Below are 12,327 nucleotides of genomic sequence, written 5' to 3'. Positions count from 1 at the left end.
AACATGACAGAAAATTTGCGATTTTATTTAGAATTGTGAAGATAGAGCAAAGTGCGTTAGGGATAAAACAGAAATAAGCAAAATGGGCCTCACAGTACTGTGTATTATCTGTTAGGGGAGTGAATTGCGTTTCGTACAGTCGGGATGAATGAGAGGAACATGCTTTTAAGATTAGTTGCAACTTCGATCTAGACAAAGCACGGGAAACACTATATCTCTTGTATTATTCTTTTTTCTTTCATCTATTACATAGCATTACTCACTCTCTCTCTCTCTCTCTCTCATCTTTTTGGCATATCTATCAATAGCTAAGATATAAACATGATGTGCAAAAGAGTAATTTAACTAGTTAAACCTCTCATACATTAAAATATCTTGTACATGAAAAATATTATTATAATAATATGATTGTTGAATTGAAAAAAAAATGTGACGATAAAAATAATTATTCTTAACACTTAAAAATATTTTTTTCTATTGTGAAGAATATCTTAATTTTTTAATAATAAAATTATACCAATAAACTTACACAAAGAATTTTTGCACATTGATTCTATAATAAATATCATCCGAGAGATTAAGAGTGACGCAGAAATTAATGCCACGGCCGAATTCTCACAATCTTGTGATGCAAAATTGCGATTTGGTTGAACTTGAATAAAAAACCAGTACAAATAAAATTCTAAAGTATCCAACTCGACACTGTCTTCGTTTTCGTTTTGCGCTTCATTTAGTACATAGCTTGCAAAGATTTGCAACTTCTAGTTTACGTGATGAAATTGTACATGTAATGTCGTTTTGACGATCAAAGTTCATCTACTTCTTCCAGTTTTCATAAAAAAAAAAAAGACGCAAAAGCAAGAGGAAAATGTAGAAAAATAATTCGTTTGGCGTTTTGCGAGGACAACGAACGTTATCTTTGCGCGATTAACGATAATTATTCTGGTGTCCATTGCTTGTTTCGCGAATGTCGCTTCATAGCAATCATTTTTGTAAACTTTCTCCACTTCGATATTGTATAAATCGCTGCCGCCATTGTTTAATCATTGCCCCTCGCATAAAACAGGCGTGAATACAGAGACGCATTCGTTCTCCCGCAGACATACTATATCATTGCAAACTATATCATTATCGATCATTATCGCGCGAAGAGGAAAGAGGGGTGAAAGATTGATTACTCTAGTGCTTAGGAACGAAGTCTGTAAACTCTCTGTTAATCGAAACTTGAAGATATAGTACGAATGGGCAACCACACACAGTTATTAAATGTATCATACACGACTACTGAAAGAGAATTTGCGAAGACGTTAATTACCGTTGAAGATTATTTTCAATCGATTTTTCCATACTTGTAATTCAAATTTTCTTTTACTGCGCAGATGTGACAGAGAATAAAAATTGACCAAAATTAAAAGTAGCATAAGTATAATAATGCAATAAATATCAGAGAAATATCGGGGATTAAAAAATAAAATTATTTTCTATATAATTAAACATATTTTGACAATTAAAAATATCCTATTTCTAATATAATTTTAATCATAATATAATGGTAAATTAATTATGGAAAGTTATTAGAAACATTTAATTAGTTACATGAAAAATAAAATATATAACACAAGCAATATAAATTCATTAACTTTAAATAATAATATAAACATTACAATCGTCAAATATGCAAAAATTGCAATTTATAATTTCATTTATAACAATTATATGAAATACAAAGATTATATGTTATGCAGGATTGTAACCAGAGAACAAAAATCAGTTTAAATAAATTATGATAATTGGTGAGTAATCAACGTCTACGAAACTAAAAAACTTACAGTTAATGTACATTGAAAGAGCGAAAGGAAAAGAATGCATCTGATGTGAAAATGCGAAACAGACGAGGAATAAGAGAATAATCGTGAAAGAAAAAGAAAAAGAGAGAAAAATTAGGAGGGCATATATATATATATATATATAAAAACGAAACTGTGCACAGCTGAGTGATTAGATCGTTCTGTGAAAATTCCAAGTCTAAAAATATATTTATGACGGAGAGAGAAAAGACAGAAATGGGGGGAGATGAAAAGGAAACGAAATGCAGATGTAGATGCGGCAGTAAGACAAAAAGAGAGATATACAAATATAAATATATAAATATAAAAGAGATACGAGAAGGGTATAAATGAAAAGGCAAATAATAAAAACAAGGAGAGTAAGAGAATGAAAAGAACAGACGAGGTACTAGAAGTTGGTAGTGCAACGTAAAAAACGGCGCGGATAAGTATATCTATCAGTATTTATGCAGTAATCGAGAACTATCGTCGCGAGACTTAGATAAATATTATTGACAGCATTTAATGATTTTACTTGGATCCTCTCTAATCCTATCCTCTAATCGAAACTGCAGCATTAAAAAGTATACAAAAAGAGACAAGAGATACGGAGCAAGAAAAACAGAGAGAAAAGACAAAGATATAATATTTGAACAAGTAAAACGGCTGAAAAGCCAGAAAGGCTGCGAAAGGAGCGAACAAAAAATCATAGTAAAAAAAAAAAAAAAATGAAAAAAAGAACGACTATCGTTGATCGCTATATCAAGCAAGTAGAGGTATATTTAAGAGTAAGCGAAAAAAAATATAGTAGCGTGTCGGTATATTAGTGTTACAATTGCGAGGATGCGTCGCCGCGTGTCTCATGCCCGACCGACCATTGTGGCCGCTTATTGCGAACCGATGATACATGAAAGAGAAAATACGAGAACTCAGTATATAAAGAACATGAGGAACGATTGCGTATTGTGCGTATTGCGTATACAAGTGCGTGAGAATATGTGTCAGAGAACGAGATACAAATTGCGTCAATTGTAAATTATACGTTCAGCCTTAATATGAGTGTAACTTTTGATTTTTCCTAAAAATTTTGTAATTTTATAATTTTAATAAGATTAAAAAAATTTTTTTTTTTTTTGATAATTTGATTTTGAAATATTAATTTGTTTCCAATTATACTTATATACGATGGACAACAATAAAATTTAAATTAAATATAATTGTAATACTATTTATTTAAATTTTATTTACTATTAGATTGAAAGTTAAATTGCAGATTTACATTCTTTGTCAGCTTCATTTTAACGAGAAAAGGAATGGTATAAATAATGTTAGAATATCCGTTATAAAAAAAATTGTTAAAGCTGAACGTATCTTAAGAAAGTGCAAGAGAGCGCAGTGTGCGAATATACAAATTGACTTTAACACCAAAAAGAAATTTTTTGCAATACGAAAATTAATCTTTAGAGGCTCCTTTACAATACGTTGACGATTAGATCAAATAGTTCAATGGATAAATTGACAAAAAATTGAGACGAGATTTGTTAAGTGTCTTGTAAATTCGGTAAAATCGCGCGATGCGCCGAGTGTAAGTTTCGTTAAACAAAATTTAGCATTACATATTTCATTGTTATTAGGTTTGTTAAATTTGAGGATGCAAAAATGATCGCTGAATTTTAGTTGCGAGAAAAAGAGATGATTTATTCTCAATCGGGAAAATTAAACAGTCGCATTTCTCGAATGCTCGAACGAGTTTTTTCTCGGTTGTTAATTTTGAATGAGCTTTGTCAAGTATATCAATGTAAAATATGATATACATATAAGATTCCAGTTTCGCTTAATTCGTCCTTAAGCGACGCTTAAATCGGTGTTAGATTGGCGTTAGTCAATCCGGCACGCAAGTCAACGATGCGCAAACAAGCGATTCGTTAAGCGATTATAAACAAAAGAATCAACAGTAGATATAGTAGAGCGTAAAACAACTTCAAAGGAGTAATACTACCGTTGTTCCGTTAATTGTTTCTATAGATTTTATTGCATCGCGACCGCGTCGAGTCATCCGCGATCGGGAAGCAAGCACAAAAAGGTAATCGCTCCTTAATCGCGGGAATGTACTAATTTAGTGCTATTCTCAATAAAAGAAACAACGCGCACTGCAATGTCAATTTATATCACTAATTCTTTTCAACTATATGTGATAATTATGTTTGTGATTAAAATCTATTGATATCCGATTGATAATGATAAACTCTTTCTCGATAAAACAAAACAAAAAAAAAATAAAAACTCGAAATTTCCTTTATTGAATTATTTTATGTGATTTTTCTAGATGCACGATTTGTTATAAAATAAAAAATAATTGTAAAAATTATTGCAATAATAAATCAGAAGAATAAATATATTAGTTATATAAATCGTCAAAATTCTATAAATTCATTTTGCTTCTAAACGAGAAATGGAAGATTTATAGAATGCGACATAAAAAATAATGAAAGATATATTGATTTCTCATTGTATGTTGGAGCTGCGCGTTTGTTCGAAAATATAATCGTCGATCACCTATGCGAAATAAATCAAGGAATCGATAGAATTCATAGATAACACTTTGGAGGAGATTTCTCCACATTTCGAAAACGAGCGATCGATCTAGATCATGAGATTTAGATCGGCTGATTTAGTCAATTAGATAATCCTTTCGAATATTTCTCATAGGTGGATCTGGACGGACCGCGAATAAGCCCCGGATTAGAGAAAGATAAAAAAAAAAATATATATATATATATAGATAAATATACATATATATGTAGAATATATGTCGAATGTACACATGCACGTAGTAATATCGATCGCTTTTGAAGGATCGATCGCGCGAGAGAGCGCACGCGACGCGGCCGCGGCTACTCTAGCCAGGACTATTTTTCTAAGTTGCAAAGTATAATAAATTAACAACGTTGCATTATCGTTACTAGAGTATATTATAATGTATATTGATATTTTAACTAGGCGAGATAAGTATGAGATAATGTTATGAGCGCGAGAGTATATAACGAGACTATATATCATAATTACTATCATAATGATTATCGCATAGTCGATAATCGATAAATAATTAACGGTGGTTCGCACGTGCGGTCGGTGCGCGTGTGACGCGTGCGACGCATTTAATTAGTCGAATGCGTTAATTGGGAGATGAATCGACGAATCGCGCGGAACGAGATGGAGTCGAAGGATTGCAATGGGAATAAAATGACGGAAGGAGAATGCTATTAATTTCGAGCAATTTCGTCGATTTGCGAGAGACAAGTGAAAAGAAGGAACGAGAGAGAGAGATCGATAGTAGCAGAATGAATGGATAACTATTAGAATGAATGTGTGAATATACGGGCGTGAATGAGGGAGGTAGGGAGCAATGAATAAGCATGTATCATTCTTCGGACGCGGAGAGTAATAAGAGAAATAATGAATCGTTCTGTCAGTCACCTCACACCTATATTATACAATATCATAATAATATGCTGCCATACGATATAAATATATGTCTACGGTAAGGAGTATATTAATAAAACATTACAAATAAATATGTTATAAGTAATCATCTGGAGTGCGTACCTATGTTTCCTTCATAATCGATTCTCAGTATAAAATACAAAATCTAATGGAAAACGTAAGTTGTAATTGGACAATTAATTTATCTATACTGTATGTTTACAGTTTACCTGTACAGTTATAATGAAAAAATTATTGATCTTAATTATAGTAAAAGAAAGAGATAGAAAGAGTAAAACTAATCAGAATTTATAAATTAAATTTTAATTTCTCTTAATATTACAAAAAAAAAAAAATAAATAAAAATAAAAAAAAATTAATAAATAATAAAAAATCTGTAATTCACGTATTTACTTATACATACATTGTATGTACATGGTACATTATTTAAAAAATTGTAGTATTTGATCGTCGATTCTGTTAAATAGTTGTTTTTTATTTTTGTCGTACAATCAATTGTTTTGGAAAAAATAAGAGCTATTTTACAACATTATTTTTGATTGATGCAAAAACAAAAAACAAAAATGACAAAAGGTGCCCGCATAATAGGAAAGATATTCATCGCTTGCCACTAATTCGACTTACATAATTTAATTGAACATGACTGCACGATTGCAAAACTCATTCGACCGGTTTGCACGTAAATTAAATGAAAGAAATGGCCTTTACGCTGTAAAAATTAAATCAGTTACCGAGTCGTACCAAGTATGTATACGTTTTCTAAAAATATTTAAAAGATCATGTTTTTCTCCTGCATTTCATAATTCGTCGAGGTTACACTTTAATAAAATGATGAGCTTATACACGTGTGAATTAACAAAATATTCACGTGAAGCAGATACATATATTCTCAATACACTTACACCAACTTCTTTTATATAAATAGACAATATTTTCTATGTGTCTTATGTAGGATATTTTGCGAGAAAACATGTAGTATAATTCACTTTGTGAAAGCGATGCATTGACACATGCTCAATTCTGCGTACGCAATTTCTGCTATTTGCACTAGACGATAGTATGACACAGTTACATCATGTTAAGGTGAACGTCGTAGATATTCGCAACGAAAGCGTACTAACATCGTTGACAAATATTAATCAAAAGAGGCGATCGTCAATCAAGCATTATTGATCGAGAGATATTTAGATTCATTTTGAATTCGGCACGTTCATAAAAAAATTAATTATAAAATAAATAAAAAGATATTTTATTTTTTGTCATTGTATTACGAAACTTTTTTCTCTCTTTTGATAATTTTTATATAATATTTCCACATTAGCAAAAAACAAAAAAAAAACAAAAGAAAAAGAAAAAAAACGCTAAATAAAGTTCGATGTAAAAAAGTATGAAAATGAGAAGAAATAAAAAGACAATTCGGAAGGATTTTCTTTATCGGTATTGAGAACGAAACTTAGGCAAATGTTGGAGCAGTTAGGCTCTGGCAAGCGGAAAAGAGGTTGCGCAAAAAGAAGGCCGCTAACAGAGAAGGTACGCTTTCTATAGCTGGGTTAAGCCCACCTCTGGGTAAGTATGACGGCGAAGGAAAACAAAAAGCACGTCTAGTCGATCGCAACATAAACGCGAAGCATTCCGGCGAGAGAAGAGAAACAATACGAAGAATAAAAAACAGAATATTGGAAGAAAGTGGGGACGCGGGAGGAGAAGAATGCAACGACGACCTGTACGAAGGACACAAGGCTTCGACGACCCAGTGACAAGATGCAGCCAGCCAACATTCATCACGTTCTTTTTGCCTTACTGATAATCGCTGTTACTACGTCAATTGCTGGAAAACTGCAACCTGGTGAGTACAAATATTTTATAATATTGACATGATAAGTACATGATAAATAAATGATCAAGTTTGCAGCGTGGAAATCAGATGTTATTTTCATTGCGTGATTTTATATATATATATATATATATATATATATATATATATATATATATATATATATATATCTGTCTCGTTTAGCAATTATTATTTCGACATTTCTCTACATATATTTTTTAAATAAAATATATATACCTAGGACGCTGTGTGTGTATTTGTTTAAGATATAAATATAAAATTTATTTATAAACTTTCAAGTTAAATAACTGCTAAAATAATATTAATTAAATAACAATATTTGTGATTTAAAATATAGATTGCTGATTCAATGACATATCGATAATTTGTAATGCAATTGCTGCATAGCAATTCTTGTATACAGGATTAATCAAAATAGAAGCTAAATACTCAGATATCTCTATTAGAAAAATATTTAAAGATATTTGTTAAAAGAGAACATATATAAAGGTCACAAAATACCACTATATACACATTCACGATACGTACAAAATAAATATTCGCAATATTTTTCAGATATAGTGAGGTAATCAACAAGTTATTTTGCAACTTATAAAATTATATTTGCATACGACACACTTTCACTGTTTTTGTCAATTACATGATGCAATATTGCAACAGATAGTACTATGATGGACTGATTTGACATTGTAATTATGCGAATGCAAGATATTGCATTCTACCGACGCGCACATCGTACTGAAGTGCACAATATTGTACGAATAATAATTTCTGGTGCTCTGAGTGAAAGGAAAATGCAAGTGGGGCTGTGATGAGGCAAATAAACTGTTGGCCAATAACGTGCAGATGCATTAAATTACATAATTTAAGTATTTGTTATTGAACTTCTCATCAAGATAAAACGTACTTTTATCTTTACAGTCAAACCTCGCGTGGCACGAAGTCGCTCAATGCTAAGACGGATTGCCGTCCTTCGCGAGGAAAAATCTAAAGTTTGCTACGGTAAAAAAACATAAATTTTACTTTCGTAATTTTAAATAATGATTAATAACATATATGAATACATTAATATAAATAAATTGAATATAAATTTGATGCTAAGCACAGCAGTTTTCTCTTCCTATTTTCAAATAAATATATATCTTTAACCATAATTTTTAATTATTTTTTCTTAATATACAAATTTTATAAAGTAAAATAAGAAAAGCTTTTTAGAATAAAAAAAAAAAAAAAAAGAACGTAAAACCATGATTAATTTCTCTGAGCTTAAATATGTTTGTGTTTTAAGGAACATATAAATCCCGATAAGACGTGTATATAATATATATTTATTTTAAAATATACATAAAATATTTCAGATTTAGTTGGTTGCTTCGCGGATCCGCAACATTTATCGATAAAACGACCGCCTGAACATCCTAGTGTAATTCAAACTAGATTCTTTCTCTATACACGTATGAATCGACAAAATCCAGAGCCCTTACAGTACGGTGATGATTTGAGATCCATTATACATTCCCGATTCAATGTCACTAAGCATCTCAAAGTGTTCATACATGGTTATAAGGGCAGTGGGAATGATATTGGCACCATACTTATCCTTAATCTGCTTCTCGATATAGTAATGTTTAACAATTTATCTTTCGAATTATAATTACATTGCAAAATCTTTAAGCCATTACCGCACCGAATTATTAACATCCTTAAAATTTTATTTAATTCCTCTCGTACAGGATGACACAAACATCGTCATCTTGGATTGGACGAAGGGAGCAGGAACGAGTTACGCAGCTGCAGTGGCAAATAGCGAACTGGTCGGCCGACAATTAGCTTTGATTCTTTTAGACACCATTAATTTGGGAATCAATCCTAACGACATCCATGTGATCGGTTTCAGTCTTGGCGCACATGTGGCTGGCTGCGCCTCGGAAGTATTAAAGAGAAAGAACCTGCTTTTAGGTCGCATAACTGGTCTCGATCCAGCATCACCATTCTTCAGGCGTCACCTGTTCCGAGAGAAGTCGAGGAAATTGGATGCCACTGACGCTCATCTCGTCGATGTCATTCACACCGACGGTTCCCAAGATTTCGCAGATGGCTTTGGCCTACTTAAGCCGATCGGACATATCGATTTCTTTCCCAATGGCGGCAAAGAGCAACCCGGTTGTACAGATGTTAAGAATTCGGTGGTAGTGAGCCATTTAAAAGGTGCAAATTAAATGTAATCTAAGTGCAGATAAATGTTAATTTATTTAATTTAATTACTTGTCTATTTGATTGTTTAAAATTTTTTTTTAAATTATTTTATTATAATTAACAACATTGATTTGATAAAATAAAAACTTGTCACGCCTAAATCAAAATAATTTTAAATAATTTCAGCTTTCATAAATTATATATATATCTACGTTGATTTTATTGAGCCATTCAAATATCTTTAATTTTATAAATTATTTTATTTTATATATTAGAAATATATATTACTATATATAAACCAGGAATTATATCAATTAATAATGCCCTGAGCATAAATAAAAATTTTTAATTTACATTGCACACACTATATCAAATTTAATCCGTTTCTCGTTAAAACATATATTTTTATAAAATTATAAATTATTTATTTCTCTTAATTATTAATTTTAGAAAAGTTATTGGATCGCGATATAGCTTGTAGCCATTTAAGAGCTTGGCAGCTATTTACAGAGAGCATCCGCTCGCAGAATGAAAAGTGTAAATTCATCGCATGGCCCTGTCCACAAGGAGGTATATCTTATGCAAAGGGATTATGTTTCCCTATGCAATCGACCAATTGGAATCAAGAAATGGGTTACGCGGTTAATCGTGAACCTCTGGGAATCTATTATCTGTCAACCAGAGCCGAAACACCATTTTGCGGTAATAAAATATACAAATTTCTTTATTGAAAACAATAATTTAGCAGGAATAATATTTTATGACTGCCCAAATTTTTTTCTATGAGAATTAATAAATTGCCTTCTTGAGAAAATAAAAATATCTATAAATATCTAAAAATATCTATAAAAGATTATTTACGATTAATATATCAATATTTTAATTCATTATATATATATAACTATAATATCAGTTTTTGAATAATTTATTCAGAAAAAAATTTTAAAAGTAAGACAATAAATTAGACAAATAATTACAACAAATTAATATTATAATTGCGACATAATTATATTATTTCGTATTGTATTTTGTAAAACATAATTTAAGAAATCTCATAAATTCTAGGCCAACCACTCAGAGCATCAGTGATGATATCGGAAGATATGCCGAAAACATCTGGCATATTATTTTTCAAAATTTTCCTCGGTAATAATTCTACAACACTCTTTAAGATACAATGCACGTAAGTAAAAATATTCTATATATACATATAAAATTTATTGATCTAATTGGCAATTTGTACCAATGCTATAAAAATATGATAAATTTAATAAATTTCAACAAACGTCAATTGCAATCAATTCTAATATTAATGTGGAAATATTAATATGAATTTATTGAATATTAATTTTTATAATACGATCCCTACATATGTATGCGAATGTAAATAATTGACATTATGCTTAATTTGAAAGAGATAAATCTTCGAGTATCATGTATCGCTAATTTATTCGTAATAAAATTAATTAATTGCTTTAAATATTATTTTAGCTTGTCGAAACAAAGAAACGAACAAATGATATTTTATAATATTGCGGCGGCGGAATTCGATACTTTATTTGAAGATACTCCAACAATCACCGGCATCCTCTCATATCAACGCAAAGACAATAAAACAGAGGGAGATGATACACAAAATCCAGAGACAGACGTAATACTTTTTAATAAACTTGCCATCGAAGATCGTAAAGGCCATAGGTAAAAACATATGCAACATGATAATTTTAATAAAAATTCGCTATAAAAATTATTTGAAAACTGAAGGGAAAAAATATCACAAATTATATGTACAATTGTATATTGTACAGTACAATAATTATTTTCTTATATTTCAATCAGGTGGGAATATTGCAGAACAAATACCGCAATCAATGCGCACGAGATGAACGAAATATTGTACGTAGAATTGAAAAATGGACACTGTACCTTGTAATGCAATTTTGATGTGACAATTTTTTATTTGAATAAACGAGGTATTCGCAAAAATGCGCGCACTTATTCTCTTAAAGATTCTAATTTTCAAAATTGTTATTAATTATTTTCAAATTGTTTTAATTAATTATGAGATTTGTAAAAAAATCATTTTATATTTTTATCAAACTTTGACTTGATTTAAATAATATAATTTAAATATAATATAATTTAATAAATAATATAATATTTCTAAATTTGATTCTAATAAATTTCTATCCTGAAACGTTCTTTCTAGCATACATTGTATATGACTTCCGCAGTGTTAATTTATGTGCTTTATTTTTCGTTACATTATTTGCTGCAAATGCGTATGAAGGGCCAAATCTCAAATCTGATAATTTAGATAATAAAGCCATAGCAAATTATGGCGAAAAAATATATGAATAATTATATAAGTGTATTAATTAAACTTTACTCACCGAAAATACCACTCTTGCCGAATTCGTCGTCTCTGCCATGTCGTCCGTTGTTTGGAAGAATTATTCGCAAATGCCTGTTGAATCAAATAATTAGATAATAAGGCCACAATAAATCATCGCGAATAGAATAAACGAATAATCATGCATATACATTAACTTACACTGCGATCTCGCCCAATTTGTTGTCTCTGCGTCTCTCCGTATTGTCCGTTATTTTGAACAATCACTCGCGCAAATACCTGCCGAACGAAAAAACACGACTCATTAATATCACGCGCGGATACAATGATCACTCGTCACTTTGCTACAGTACTCTCGTCGCTTATAACGTGCACTAAATACGAATAAAGACCACGGAATACGCCGATCGCGCACCTTGTTAAATAAACTCGTTGAATAACGACACGAAAAAGACGCCGTCAATTCCGTGTCGTATGCCACAAAATTTGGCGCGAAAATGGCGTCGCGAGTAATATATGCGAGAAGCGCCATCTATGTGCGAAATGTACTCAAAGCTATCGGTAAAATTGTGTAACTAAATAATTAACCTGAG

General features: G+C 30.8%; 1 protein-coding gene and 1 long non-coding RNA gene across 2 annotated transcripts in view; one reads left to right on the top strand and one right to left on the bottom strand.

The window, feature by feature from the left end:
- LOC126852420 (uncharacterized) overlaps window positions 1-12,191 on the bottom strand; it is a 72,767-nt gene extending 60,576 nt beyond the window's left edge. The window contains exons 1-2 of the long non-coding RNA XR_007687827.1: window positions 11,936-12,191; window positions 11,775-11,848 (exon numbers count right to left, since the gene is read on the bottom strand). This is a non-coding gene — a long non-coding RNA (uncharacterized LOC126852420). The remainder of the gene's footprint in view (window positions 1-11,774; window positions 11,849-11,935) is intronic.
- LOC126852404 (pancreatic triacylglycerol lipase-like) lies at window positions 6,682-11,367 on the top strand. Its single transcript, XM_050597191.1, has 8 exons — window positions 6,682-7,176; window positions 8,107-8,187; window positions 8,544-8,806; window positions 8,919-9,393; window positions 9,832-10,083; window positions 10,447-10,564; window positions 10,873-11,079; window positions 11,221-11,367. Exons 1-8 carry the CDS (start codon window positions 7,092-7,094, stop codon window positions 11,312-11,314), a joined length of 1,575 nt encoding a protein of 524 aa, XP_050453148.1. The 5' UTR covers window positions 6,682-7,091; the 3' UTR covers window positions 11,315-11,367.
- Window positions 12,192-12,327: the final 136 nt, after the last annotated feature.

Source organism: Cataglyphis hispanica, chromosome 10, assembly GCF_021464435.1.
Source record: "Cataglyphis hispanica isolate Lineage 1 chromosome 10, ULB_Chis1_1.0, whole genome shotgun sequence".
In the NCBI taxonomy this organism is placed as follows: Eukaryota; Metazoa; Arthropoda; class Insecta; order Hymenoptera; family Formicidae; genus Cataglyphis; species Cataglyphis hispanica.
This window is presented reverse-complemented; position numbering and strand designations above follow the sequence as displayed.